Source organism: Antedon mediterranea, chromosome 10, assembly GCF_964355755.1.
Source record: "Antedon mediterranea chromosome 10, ecAntMedi1.1, whole genome shotgun sequence".
NCBI classification, from domain to species: domain Eukaryota; kingdom Metazoa; phylum Echinodermata; class Crinoidea; order Comatulida; family Antedonidae; genus Antedon; species Antedon mediterranea.
Window position 1 is genome coordinate 10700191 of NC_092679.1, and position 15488 is coordinate 10715678.

Genomic DNA, 15488 nt, shown 5'->3' on the forward strand with positions numbered 1-15488 from the left:
GATGTTTGGATCTTAGAAACTTTGAAAAATGTGTTGGTAATGGCAAGCCAAAGTTCAGTGCACATGCTAAGCAGGAGTTCCCTATTTGCATTTAATTTTGTCCTGCCAAATTTTCCTGGGGATGGTTCCCAAGTATTACAGTCTGTGCCAATCTGTGTGTTAAATTCGCCCAAATTCGGTTAAAAGACAGTGGAAACCGTAATAAGTAGTCATAACATCGACAAGGCTTACTCACTCCATAGGCTGCCTAGCTTTCAAAGCTATGAACAATACTGCCCCTCGATACATCACCCAACTATTTTCCACTGTTCCGATACGTTCTATGAGGACTAGGGCTGCTTCCAGGGGCGACTTACTGGTACCCAAAGTAAAATTGGAATGTTTCCGGCGCTCTTTTATTTATTCTGCTAGTATTTTATATAATTTATTACCTTCTGTTTTAAAAGAATGTACCAATATTAACTCGTTTAAATTTAATTTTAAAAAACACATTATATCGTATTGTCTAATTGAATATTTTTTTAGATAATTATTTTTTTAGATAATTGTTTTAAATTTAAATGTATATAGTAGATTCGTATTAGTTCAGTATAGTTTTATATATTTTGTTATTTTTAAGAGGGCCCCTGGATATCAGCTGACCTGCGGGTTCAGCTGGAAGGGTTACCCTCTCTAAATAAAGTTGAAATAAAAAATAAATGGTTCTGGTGGTAGGACGAGTCTTCTCGGATAAGGACTATAAACTGTAGGTCCAGTGTACACATCTGGCTCTTGTGCACTTAAAAGAACCTAGTACATCTTTCGAGACAAGTAGGGGGTTACCCCGGTGTACTAGTTCATACTCAGCCACTGTCACTAACTCATCATATATACACACTGGGCCCTCTCGGAAAACAGTCTTGCAGAGAGTTTTCTAGATCTAGAAAACTCAGATCATCAAATGGATCTTTTTGTTTGTTTATTTGTTTCATTTATTTGTTTTCCACACATTGAACAAAAAGAACACAATGTGTTAAAGGAGATCAAAATAAGTAAAAATTACTTTAAGCATTGACCACCTGAACAACTGCCAACATGACAGGAAAACAAATATAATAACAACTAGAATTTAATTCGTCACTTTGACGAATTATAGGTGATCATTTTTATCATTTTAATAAAATTAACATTTTTTAAACATGCATGTACGTTAAAATACGATCGTTAAAAGTTGATGTACGCCATCCTATGACATGATGCATATACCACTTATAGTGCTGAGTTCTACCTATTATGTGTCATACAATAATAGATGTCATTTTTGCAGCGAAACCGGACATATTAGCAGTAATTGCCGTCATGGTCAACCAGTGTTTTGTTATATCTGTGAACAACTTGGACACAAAATGAAATACTGTAAAGCAAAACATGTCAAAGATCAATGAAAAGTAGGCGAAGAATTTGAAGCCGGAACAGCTGTACAAAGTGCAAATACTAATATAACCAATTTTAATACTTCTGTTCCATTAACTAAGGATTATGCAAATGTTAAACCTGATAAAAATATTGTTACTAGTATATATAATTATAACAATAGCTCTTCTAAATGTAAGCAAACTCTTAATTTAATGTGTACTACTTGCCAAATTTGTTCATTATCTTATGATTTTTCTTGTTTTCCTATCCTTCAATCAGACTTAATAATTGGTGGTGCGACAATTGTTTTATACAAAACGCTTTAATGGAACTACCTTTTTGTAATTACTTTAACAATTTTAATTATGAAATAAGTAGTAAAAAGGGCTTTAAAATTGCCCACTTAAATATACAATCACTTAGAAACAAATTAGACAATGTCAAAACACTTCTCCATAAATATAACTATGATATATTTTGTATAACCGAAACGTGGCTAAGCACCAATATTGATAACAATGAGATTTTAGTAGACGGATACAAAATTTGTAGGCTTGATAGACCAAATACTCAAGTTCTATGTTATATTAGAATTGGTATTGCCTTTAAAGAAATCCAAGAGCTGAGATCTGAAAATGTTGAAGCTCTTTGGATTGAAATAAATTTACCATATTCTAAACCTTTACTTATAGGTAATATTTATAGACCACCTAATGCTAAAGTTGAATATTTAAATGAACTTGACAACATGTTCCAACAAAGTACATCATTATATAATGATGTTGTGATCTTGGGAGACTTTAACTTAGATATAAATAATAATACTAACGCAAGAAAAATTAATAAAATAGCTAAAAATAGTAATCTTAACCAACTAATTAATGAATTTACAAGAATAACTAACACTAGTAAAACAATTATAGATTTGATTTTTGTCACTAATTGTAATATTTCAACAGCAGGAGTATCAAGCCATGGAATAAGTGATCACTCCTTAATATATCTAATTCGAAAAACTAAAAAAACACATATTCCTCCAAAGTTTATAACCTCTCGTTCTTTTAAAAAATTTGACCAAAACAAATTTATAGAAGATTTAAAATGTATTGACTGGGATCAAATCAAGCTTTACTCTAATGTTAACACTGTCTGGTTGCTATGGAAACACTTATTTGGTGAGTTATGTAATCGGCATGCCCCTTTAAAGACAAAGAGAGTGAAAGGATCACTTCCTGAATGGATAACCACTGATTATATAAGATTAACAAAAGACAGAGACTACTATTATAAGAAAGCTCACAAAACTAATGAACCTGAAGATTGGGACAAAGCTAAAAATCTGAGAAATCAAGTTAATAATTTAAATAGGAATTTAAAAAGAAAATATTGTACAAATACTATTAACAAAAATGCTAAAAATCCCAAGAAATTATGGAATACAATAAATAAATTAATACCTAAAACTAAACCCAGTATAAATAATGTATATAAAGATAATAATAAAAACTATACATCCAATGATAAGGACATAGCCAATGTTTTCAATGCTCATTTTACTTCAATTGGAAGTTCTTTAGCAAATCAATTTACTAACCCCAATAATACTAACTCCAATAATTATACTAGTAACACTTCAGAAAATTGTTTTGCGGGTAACAAATTTGAATTTGATCTTCTTACCCCTGATTACATTTTTAACCAGTTATGTAAATTGTCAACTAATAAAGCTATGGGTGTTGATAACTTTGATTGCAAACTTCTTAAACTAGCTGCTCCGATAATTTGTGACTCACTCTCAGTCTCATATATTTGTAATCTTTCTATGTTCAGTTCTAGATTTCCAGATGAATGGAAACTAGCTAAGGTAACACCTGTATATAAAGATGGGGATATGTCAGACCCTTATAATTACCGCCCAATTTCTGTTTTACCCATACTTTCAAAACTCTTAGAACGTGCTGTGCATGATCAATTATACTTGTATAAGAACTAAAAACCTTATTAAAATCCCTCCCAATCGGGCTTTAGAAAAGGTCACTCTATAGAAACTACTCTTTTAGATGTTACTGATTATATTTTAGATAACTTTGATAAAGGTATTTCATCTGCTGCTTTATTTCTTGACTTGAAGAAAGCATTTGATACAGTTAACCATGAAATATTACTTACCAAATTAAGGAATTATGGCTTAAATGATATTGCACTTCACTGGTTTAAATCATACTTAAGTGGACGATCTCAAGTTGTTTGTATAAATTCAACAAAATCTGACACCATGAATGTTAATATTGGTGTCCCACAAGGATCAATACTTGGACCTTTACTATTTATTTTATACGTAAATTCACTTCCTGAATTTTTATCATGTAAATGTGTGATGTATGCAGATGATACAACACTCTTATGTAGTTCATCTGACCCTTTAATACTTCAGAATCAACTCAATATCAATCTAAACAAAATTATAGAATGGTTTGACCATAATCAACTCACACTAAATCTTAATAAGACCAAGCTTATGGTTTTCAGCACAAATCAGAAAACGGCAACATTTAAGAATATAACTTTACTTCATAATAACGAAACTATTGAAAGAGTTGATTCTTTTAAGTATTTAGGTGTCATTTTTGATCCTCAACTAAATTGGAAGGAACATATAGACAAAATGTCTTGTAAATTAGCTAAACGTATCGGTGTGATTCGTCGTATTAAGATGTATCTTCCTATGTATACTTTAAAAATGTTAGCAAATGCTTTAATTATTCCATTATTTGATTATTGTTGCTGTGTTTGGTCCAATTGTAACATAAGTTTTTCAGATTCTCTTCAGGTTTTAATCAACCGATTAGGTAGAATATTGTTATCAGTAGACATGTATACCCCTATTAATGATATCTTAAATACTCTTGGATGGAGTAGACTTACAGAAAAATGGAATGAAAATATTCTTATAATGCTATTTAAATGTTTAAAAGAAATAGCTCCAAGATACTTAACAATATTATTTCAATTTACTGTAGATAACCATAATAAATGCACTCGCTCCCAAAGTAATAATGATTTATCTATTCCGTTATGGAATAACTCTCAGGGTAAAAGAACTTTTGTTTATAGATCAACTAAATTATGGAATTCTCTACCAAATAACATAAAATCAGAACTCCATAATATGTCTTTGGCAACTTTTAAATCTTCACTATAGAAATCATATATGTATTAACCTTTTTGCCTTCACAATTGTAAATAGTTTTATATCTGTTTTCTTTCTTTTTGTTTTTCTTTTATATTTTATTTTTGTTGTAAATATGTTTACTGAACCACTTTGGAAATCAGTACATTTGTATTGAAAGTGTATTTCAGTTTAAAGAAAGAACAAATAAATAAATAAATAAATATGTACAGTATATACTGTATATCTATATACAGTGTAGCATAGGTGAAATTACGGGACTCATATCGTGTTCTAATTTTTTGGTATGATGGAATTTTCAAAATAAACTCGAAGATGACAATTTCGAAAGATAATTAATTGAGCAAATAAATATAAGGATTGGAAGAAAATTTTACACGTAGAAGCGCAATGCGCGGTCTTTGAAATTTGTATAACTTTGACTAAAGAAATTTAAAAACTACTTTTTAACTTCAACTGGCCATATGATAACATCACAACATCCGATAGGCTTAATTTTAATATGAATTCATATCTACATTTCATCAGCTTTCATAATAAGTTATAATCTTCAAGGTCACCTTTAATTCTGAAGAGCTATAAGATATTCAAATGTATGGTGTAGCTGAAATTACACGACCTAGGTTATTCAAGTTTTTACGCGTGATGACGTCATCAAAATAAAAATGTTGACAACTCATTAGAAGAATAATTAATTGAGCAAGCACATACTAAAAGTTGTGCGAAAATCGGGCTCAAATAACGGAGATGCGCTCTATTGAATATGATAACCCACACAAAAAGATAAAAAATTCCTAATTTTTAAATTCAAGTGGCCATTTGATGACGTCATACCATTTTGTACGTCTAATGTGTATATACATTTGTATCTACAACTTATTGGCTTCCATAATAAGTTAAAAAAATTGGGGGTCACCTGCCATTCTGAAGAGTTATATTCATTTTAAAAAGTCCTTATTTTTTACCATTTTTAGCACTTTTGTACAATTAGTGTGCGCATTTTGTCATTTTTAATGTGCTCGTATAGCGTTATTTTAAGTCGGAATGGACTCAAAATTGGTGAATGTACTATTACTAAGGATTGTGAGTAGAATGTGATTTATACATCTAATTTATTTTTTACGCATTTTAAGAATCGTGCGCACAAAATTTTTTGAAACGTGCAAATGGCCTAATTCATGCTCTAAATTGATCAAAACCAAATTTTGCGCGTTTTAAATTTTTAACGCGCGATTTCACGTGCATGACCTTGAAACGCGCAACTTTTTATTTGCTAATATTTTTACCCTTGACCTGAAGTTTACCTGTAGTGAATTTCATTAATATGTCATAATGAATTATGGAGATATGATTGATAATGTGATTTCACAAAATGGCGTATAAATGACGTCACGGATGAGTGATCACGCTGGAAAGCTGATTAGGATTTAGTTATATTATTTGAAAGATATTCTGAAATTTTGGTAATCATTGACATTAAACTTTTTGAGATAATTGTTACACAAAATAGTGTACAGAAACAATAAAAAGAAAAAAAAAAATAATAATAATAAAGATTTCATACAATAACAATAGGTGATCATTTTATTCTAAATGATCACCTAATAACTCTAAAATAAATGAATAACATTAAATGTTATCAAATAATTATGCCTTAAAAGTTAAAACTAACTAATACAAGGTTATTTACTGTAAAATCAACAAAACCGATTTCAAAAAAGATAAATTAGGAAATATAGTTGTTAATTAGTGATTGCTTATAGGTGATTTTGAAACTGGCTACGGATTTCTTAGATTTTAGCTGAATTGGTAGTTTGTTCCCATAATTTGGGGCCAAGATATAGTATGGAGTTACTGGTAATTTAATACAGTGAGGACTGACATTTTGGGTGAAAATTAGATGATGAAAAACGCGTTGGATAACTGTGATAAGTGGATGGTTTGGTACAGAGGGAAGTGATATAGGTTGGAAGAGAGTTTTGTGATAATCGAAACATAAAGATAGCAGTTTGTAATTTATTTAGGACCTGCGGGTTATAAAATAAGGGCTTAGAATGAGAGTTAGCAATGGCACGCATGTGCGGCATAATTAATATTGTATAACACAATAGACCAGGAGCTATTCAGCAAACGTCTTACTTTAGCAAATTCATGCGACTGAAATCGTTCGATTATTAATTAGAGGGTAGGTTATTTTAAATACTACAATATTACTGTATACGTTTTCTTACTAATATTGTAACTTGTAGTAAGATCTAGGACTTAAATCATACAGAAAATATGGACGTATGTAGGACAAAATCTGGCATCTCAGCAGTAATGTACAAACATTAACAATGTTTTTATTTCCAGATAACAGACAATTTAAGTAAGATTTACACAATTCATACGTCGTATTATAAGACTGTAACTGTTTTTAAAAATAAGCATAGCTGCAAAAAAAACCCTACCTAGTAGGTTCTCTGATGATCTGTTCTACACTGCGAAGAAGTGGCTCTAACCTAATAGCTTTCTTGATCTTTTGTATTTGAATGGGTTTAGCTAAGACAATAACACTTGTTGGAAGTTCTGCTAAGCCTGGTAGATCTGGAATTACTTTTGCATCACTCATTGTTGGTCCATTACTGTGTACATAAATGAGGAAGAAAAAACTTAATAAATGTTTTTTATCAATCAAGTAGCTGTGAAAGTGATAATCTATGTAAGATGAATGTAAGACTAAGAGTACATGTTATTTTAAAATTCTATTTTGAACTAAAATTAGTAACTGACCTGACTTGACAGTTTCAGTACTCATTTCATGAGCCCTTTCTTCAGAGTAACTCTACAGTATTGTTAGGCGAACACCAGCTAACGGTGAGCTTTTTGCTTAACAATATAGTCGTCACTCTGAAGAAAGTGCTCATGAAATTTTCGCGCCAAGGCTCTAGCCAGCTATGTCCCAGAACGACATATTCATTAATAAGCTGTTTCTAACTAAGGCTGACAGTTTTGCGAATTTGTAAACTCGACTATAATTTATAGGTCTCAGCTGCCAAAAAACGTCTGGGAAAGGAAAGTCTATGAGGGCTCACGGTTGAATGAGTTTGGATTCTCGCCCTTTGATTGGTTGACGTGAATCAACAGACTGGATAAATTTTCTCACTTGTATTGTACACCACCGTGAAGTCACGTTGTCTCTAGAGGGTATTCAGTTGCATGCCTACAGTACAGGTTGAGGTCACACACAAACAGGCTACAGCACATTGAAGTACACAAACCAGTAGTGGTGTTAGTAGTCTATGAGTGCTAGCTTACCTGTATAAACTGACAATAGCCGTGCTCTCCAGAGGGAAAGCTTTAGATACAAAAGTGAAAAGTTCCTAGAACACCCCTGTATTATCATGGACCAGTCCGCAACCACGCCCTCAATGTACAGTACCAACGTACCGCTGTAATCATTTTCCGCTTACTTGACTGCGGGGACGGCGGGAGGGACAACTCACAAGTGGCCCGAATCCCAACGAGGAACTAAGACCTTAGACGGAGGTTGCTCTCTGAACATACCGCGTAACAAATGCGTGATTACTGTGGAAGTGGAAACCGTCGAGCCATACTTGAATGGCCGCAAAAAAGCGCAGATCTGACCCAAGGATATTGCCTTAGGGTCTATGTTTTCTTGTCCAGCGAAAGAAGTGTCGTAGACGGCTGTTGTAGACGGTGAGAGTCGACTCTCGTCTAGATTTGGCCGCCAGGGCGGCTGAGCTGTCCGGTATGCCCGAGTCTCTGAGCTGATCCCTGACAATGACCAAACAGTCAGGTTCAGGGATTGTAGGTTGATCGTCGAGAACCTCGCACGATTTTGCATCAGTAGATCCCCGCGGACCGGAAGACGCAGAGGGTGATCGTAAAGAAGACTGGCAAGAAGCGCATACCACGCTTGACGAGGCCAGAACGGTTCGATCAACAGAACTCGGCATCGGAAGCGCTGAATGTGAGTCAGAACTATTGGTATGATCGATATTGGTGGGAACGCGTATGCCCATGACATGGACAGGGCATCCACCGTCCACGTATGTGCATCCTGGTATCGACTGCAGAACGTCGGGAGCTGCGTGTTCTCTGACGTCGCAAACAGGTCTATGTGCAGCCGCCCGAAGTGGTCGATTATTTGGGTGGCTATGCTCGACAACAGACTGCATTCGGTCAAGCGTAAAGCGAGTCGGGACAGCGTGTCCGCGACTAAATTTAGGCTGCCTAAAATATGCGATGCAGTCAGCATTATGCTGTGCGCGATGCACCAGTGCATGAGCGTCCATGTGTGATAGCAGAGAGTCGGAGACTTCGTGCCTCCTTGTCGGTTGATAAGGAGGCACGCGACCACAATTGTGTTGTCCGAGCAAATATACCTTAAGATAAGATTATTAAGTACAATATCTTAAGATTTTTAAGTACATTGACGAAGATAACTGCTCCTTTTGTAACATTAAAAGAGAAACAGTTTATCATTTATTTTGTAAATGTATCAGTTTGTTTTTTCAATGGTGTTCTCGAAATCTTGATATTCGTATATGTGTATCGGAAAGTGAACTGCTTTTTAGTAATACCCCATCCAATAGGATTAATTTACTTTTGTCAATTACTAAAGTTGTATATAGGAGTAAGTTTTCGGGCCTCCTCTCACTGGCCTCATAAGCTTTGTAAAAGATTACTTTACAATTAAAAAGTTTAGATTAATATAATGCATAATAATATAATGCATGCATATAAAGTGTAATAACCCTCCGACGTACTAAACAAAATGGACGTTGCGATTTTCTAGGCTCTGAAGGCAAATGATTTTTCTCTTTTAATTTTGTTATGCTGTCGGAAGTTCGGCAACATTATTCCTGATATCACCTTAAACACCTCGGTGTAAATGAATGACTTACGAAAGTTGGAAAAGCTCTCAAAAAAATCCGTAAAAAAGCCGATTTAATATAGGCCTAGTCTAGGGCCTACGGTGTACGATGAAATCGGTCGCGTCTGAAATCGGTCGCGTTTGAAATCGGTCGCGATAAAATCAACTTCCGGTATTTTGTATGGTGCGCCGCTAGAGCTTTACTTTTGATGATATCGGTCGCGTTTGAAATCGGTCGCGTTTTAACTCGGTCGCGCTATTTTGTATGGAGCGAGATGCATGCTACAGTGGCGGGATATACATTTTCTTCGTTTATATAGATTCTAATTGATTTTTTAGGAACTAGATTATTTATGTGGATATTTTTTATTTGGTTATTAAATATTTATTATCAATCATTAATTTTTTTATTTATTTCACAGGTCTCGGAGAAGGTGTCTCTTCAAAAAGGCCGTTTATAAACACGTTTAAATATTATATTAGTAGGCATATAATAATTTACCTATTTATAATATGTGCTGTAACTAATTAATATTATATAGAGAATATACGTCTGTGTCTTTTATTATGCAAACAATTACGTAAAAGAGAACAATTTATTTAAAAACAACAATTGTTACAATGTATAGCCCGTAAAGCCAGCGTATCCATTTTATACTATGCATACTGTGCGATACCATATTCATGTCGTTAACAACTTACTATTCGATCACCTTATTTTTATTTCTATTTTATTTATGTCCGTACGTTATGTAGAATAATATTAAATATATAATGATTATTGTTGAAATAGTTTTTAGTAAAAATGATTATTATAATGCGGATCGTTAAAAGGCGAGTTTGAAATAAACCCCCAAATAAGCTATATCGGAGATGCGCCTTCTTATGATCTTGCAGCTGTTTCCTCTAACAGAAAGTTATTTTGCTGACGGGGATTCCCCTTTTTAAAAAAACATGCACAGTATGTCAAATCATGGCCAAAATACGTACGATCGTTGTCCATGGCCACTAATAACCATACGTTTGAAACATCTATAGGCCTCCTGCACGTGTTTTTGTGAAACGATGTATATAATTTACGTATATACGTCGGCGATACTATAGTTTTTAATTTGAATATCTTTTATTTCTTCATTTATAATAATCATGTAATGTAAATAATTACAGTAAGTACAACTCAGTGTCTCGCATCCATACGCCGTTCGTATCTAAATGTTCAAATATCAGTGCAGATTACCTCATTATTAAATAATATTCTACTGAGCTGTATAGGCCCGGTAGATTGATTTATAACGGCAAATTATCTATATACAGTAGTTTATTATTATCCTAAAATCATGCTCATGTCAGAGTGGAGGATATCGAATGTAAAAATCACCGTCATGCATCATCTTCCTTTTTGCATAACCTCATTGAGCTGGTATCCACTTGCAGGTATAGAACGAGTTTCGTAATTAACTATGATTAAAAAATATGCAATAGGCACGTCTACTTGTTTAACTAATAAATTATTTCAACATTTTCAAAACTTTAAACAGTGGCAGCCAATCTTTTCAAAAATTTATAAATAATTAATATAAATTTATAATATAATAATAAATAAATAATATTCAATAAAACATTTTCAAAATGACTTTCTGAACGAACACATTACAATTCATTGACATCTGTAAAATAAAATGAAAACACAAATTATTTAGAAATAATGAGATAAATATTTATATTTACTGTACATTAAAAATGTATCATCTACGTGCGTCCCATACAAATTAGCGAGACCAAAATAACACGCGACTGATATCAAACGTAAGGCCAAATAAAAAAATATACTTGTTAAGCGTCACACCCTCATAAATTTTCAGGGGCGGGGGGACGGTTTTTTTGTGTTTTTTTTTAACTTTTTATAGAGGTATATTTTTGCGCGGTGGACGTTTTTCCCCACTTTTTTTAGGACGAAACGTCAAACTTTTAAAATGCGAAACAGAACAAAATTGACTATGTATGAAATATTATTGCTTATGACAAAATTGAGTTTTGTATTGTTTATATCCAGACGTAATTAAAACATTAAATTTAATTGCCACCAAGCGAAATTGTAGGCCCTAGGCTAACTAATCCGTCCAAGCTGCTACCCCCACCTCACTCATCGGCCATCCGCCGTCTCTCGCTCGACTCATCTATCCAGGAAATTCCCTATCGCGAGAAGCATGATTTGGTCTCAATAATACTAAATAGTGGGCTGATTTATAGTTTGAAAACAGCTTATGGCATTTCTTAAGTGAATTTTTATTCAACGTATTTATTCTTCTTTGATGAATCCTTTGCCAATTGCTGTGTAAATCAGTATTTAAAGTTGTGATGCAAAAAGTGTATGTAATTATTCCACAGGTAAACCAGGCATAAGGAAACCCATCGCCCAACAGGACCTCGTGGTGTGCCGATCTCGAGCGCGAGATCATCGTAAACAAAATTGGTAGAGTCCATTATGTATGGGGTGTTTCCTATTTACGAACCTATAAAAAAGCGCGCTTTGACCACTGTGTAGGCAAAATATTTATTTCGTTAAATCCCTAAATTGATAATCGCGTATTCTGTAATCACGTGACTGATGATGTAATCCTCAGCGACTAAATGCACATGATTTAATGTGTTGGGGAAAAAGCTTGCTGTTTACCACATTACATGATTCACGGTGCTATTCGCGTTTCCTTGACGTAAATCGGCGGCGTGTAAATGAAACAATTGTTTTCACCAAATTGCCGTTGTCGACATAGAGCGATCGGCGGCTAGCGTTGTCTAAGCTAAAAAGTACGTATTTTTCAAAAATTACACTAGCCTAACAAACATTTGCTAGTTTTGAAATTTTCAAATAGCAATTATGAAGAATCTACTAGCAAAATGCTAGTTTGCTAGCGTGAATTTCGAGCCCTACTCTGGAGCTGGGCCGGGCCGCTGAACTTTCCGTTGTATATCGGTAAAAAAAAAAAAAAAATAAAAAGAGAGGCGGCTGGATAATCAGGAGCGGGCGGTGACGCTTAACAAGTATGTTTTTTTATTTGGCCTAACTAATACCGTATATTTCGGTGTATAAGTCGCACTTTTGACACGCAAATTTGACCTCTAAATTAAGGGTGCGTCTAATACACCGAACATAAATGCCTCACCACACAGATTGTACATAGGCTAGGCCTAGGCTATCGTCACCTCGTTTGCTAGGCCTGAGTAGGCTAGGCCTAGCTACAGTAACTAACTAACGTAACGGCAACCTGCTTCTGCCTAGGCCTAGTTTTCAAGTCATTTTAGCATGATGTTATACTAAATATGATGAAAAGATTTGTTCATTATGGCGCTCCGATAAAATTTCATTTGTAAACGTTTACGTCGTACGATTGGAATAGTATTTATTTATACAGTAGTTATACGCACGATCGCCGTACCCCAAGCGCAAGCCCCTGCTTCTTTTGGTGGCACATGGTGTACGGTATTCGACTAGTATATTCTCCAGGTGATTATAGCATGGACCTAGCATACACACTTCTCGGATACATAGATACTAATCGAATACGATTGTCCATGAAAACGTGCGCCCTCTCGAAATGATCGAGCGAGGCTAGCCCACACACGTACGTGCGTGTTACACACACGGTCATGCACTCGATGTTGCGGCGAAACTCATGAATAACAAGTTAGAAAGAACTTAGAGCCTAGGTAAGAAAAAAACCTAAATAAAGGACGCCGTTGTAGATATAACAAAATATATTATTACAATAATATTGATTACAATTTAAAAAAACATTGTTTTGATGAAATATAAGGTGCGTCTTATACATCGACGATATAAAAAATACCGATATTTTACTCTCAGTTGGGGGTGCGTCTTATACACAGGTGCGACTTATACACCGAAATATACGGTATGATAAAAAGCGTATCTAGTGGCGCTCCATACAAAATACATACCAGATGTTGATTTTATCGCGACCGATTTCAAAGTACGCGACCAATTTCAAGCGTGACCGATTTCATCTGACACCGGCCCTACTAGCTAGGCTAGCCTAATATAATTAATGGCCTAGGCCTAGGGCCTAACCGAAAATTGGGACAAACCGCTAATTTAATTAGAGTAGGCCTAGGCCTATATCCTAGCTAGCTAGGCCTAACTAATTAAGACAGTACATACAGTAGAGAGGGTGAAAACTAATCAAATTAGACTAGGCTAGCCCAGGAGGCTAGGCCTAACCTACTACTACTAGCCTCGCTCTAGTAGCAAGGCCTAGGCTAGGCGGCCCTACCTAATCCCACTACCCTAGCCTACCTAGGGCCTAGGCCTAGCCTAGTCTAGCCTCTACTTGGGCCTAAAACGGTACCTTTAAAACACGATGCACTGAAGTCAACGAACCAAGTCGCCGTCGACAGAACACAGTTTATTTCCACAAAATGTTTTGCCGATTGCTTCGTCTGTGGAAGTATTTCAATTTCTGGCGCCCAATTCCTGCCTGTTGTACCGTAGCGCGTAGATCCCCCTGGCCTAGGCCTAGGCCAATAACAAAGAATATATCACAAAAAACAAAAAGCGTTAACAGTCTAGCCCTAGCAGCTAGAGTAGGTGGGCTAGTCGATAGGATGATACAGTATTATTTTTTATTGCATTCTGTTCTTCGTGGGCCGGGTATTTGTTTTCCACTGTGATTTTGCGTCGTGGCGCGCGTAACAGCGTCACTTTTGTGTTTCGAACTCCCTCAAACCGTCATAAGTCTGATAATTAATTTTGGTCGTCGTCGTGTCTTCTTGTGTTCTGATGGATGATGTGGAACGTGACAGCAAGATTTTTGTTTGATGCATGCCGGCCGTGTACTTCGTGGAACGGATGTTGTATGATGTGAATGATGATGTAGGTCTAGGCCTAGCCCTAGAGAGGAAGGCTTAGGCGAAGAAACCTAGGCTAGGCCTATGTCTTTATTACTCTTTTCGGCCTCTTTTCAATTAATTCATGGTATTTTTTAACGTATGTTGCCTGGCCTGGTTAATTAATGTTGAGCCTAGGCTAGCCCTAGCAGTAGTGTAGCTGTAGGCTAGTAGCAGCAGTAGCCTACTACTAGGCTAGGCCTAGCTTAGCTAGGCCTTTTGATCATTTCGGCCGCCGGTTATGGAATTGCCAATTCATGAAACGCCAAAAAGAACAAAATATGTATTGTTCATTTCGGTCGCCAGAATTGTAATTATGCTTGAATATGTATGACATGGCATGCATGTGTGTGTGAAAGAGTGTACAGAAATATTTTTATTTATTTTGAACTTCTACTAGGTTTTGAAATAATCACAACATAAGCTGCAACAAAACCTACTAGGGCAAGAGCCCATAACATATGATTTCACCCCATACCACCCAGAAGGTTTGACCTCTTAATGTTGTTAATAATTAATTATTAATTACTATTAATATTACCAAAAACATTTTTAAAAAGTTTGTCAGCCTGACACTGGGTCTGCAGACCCCCTAAAAAAATCCCTAAAAACGATTTATTTCACCACATCTCACCCATGGACCAAAATTTGTATAAACATAGAAGTGTGTGGGGACTGACAAAATATCAGGTCGGAAAGGTCATGTCAGCCCCCTTTAAAGTTTCCCCTCCCAAACACGTTAATTTCATCCCATCTCACCCATGAACCAACATTTGTACAAACATTATAATGTGTCAATACATAACAAAAAAACCAAAACTTACAGAATATCAGGTCATGTCTCACCATGAACCAACATTTGTACAAACAGTGTAATGTGTTAATGTACATAACAAAAATACCAAAACTGATGGAATATCAGGTCGGAAAAGTCATGTCAGCCCCCTTTAAAGTTTCCCCTCCCAAACACGTTAATTTCATCCCATCTCACCCATGAACCAACATTTGTACAAACATTATAATGTGTCAATAGGTGTCAATACATAACAAAAAAAACCAAAACTGACAGAATATCAGGTCGGAAAGTCAGCTGTCCTTAAAATAGCACCCTTCACCCAT

The 15488-nt window shown here is 35.1% G+C and overlaps 2 protein-coding genes across 5 annotated transcripts in view; one reads left to right on the plus strand and one right to left on the minus strand.

Moving 5' to 3' along the window:
- The window catches only part of LOC140060354 (chromatin-remodeling ATPase INO80-like), a 128439-nt gene extending 114352 nt beyond the window's left edge, over nucleotides 1-14087 (minus strand). The window contains exons 1-2 of the mRNA XM_072106525.1: nucleotides 13832-14087; nucleotides 7036-7209 (exon numbers count right to left, since the gene is read on the minus strand). Coding sequence (XP_071962626.1) covers nucleotides 7036-7196 — 161 coding nt within the window. The 5' untranslated portion in view covers nucleotides 7197-7209; nucleotides 13832-14087. The remainder of the gene's footprint in view (nucleotides 1-7035; nucleotides 7210-13831) is intronic.
- A 161-nt stretch (nucleotides 14088-14248) lies between these two features.
- The window catches only part of LOC140060360 (endoplasmic reticulum membrane-associated RNA degradation protein-like), a 37558-nt gene continuing 36318 nt past the window's right edge, over nucleotides 14249-15488 (plus strand). For 2 of the 4 annotated variants that reach the window (XR_011847316.1, XM_072106533.1), the window contains exon 1: nucleotides 14252-14457. Coding sequence is in view for 1 of the 4 variants with exons in the window: in XM_072106533.1 (XP_071962634.1) it covers nucleotides 14415-14457 (43 nt within the window). In the remaining 3 variants the exon portion in view is untranslated. Of the gene's footprint in view, nucleotides 14470-15488 lie in introns of all 4 variants that reach the window. The other 2 variants (XM_072106536.1, XM_072106535.1) reach the window with 2 other exon arrangements.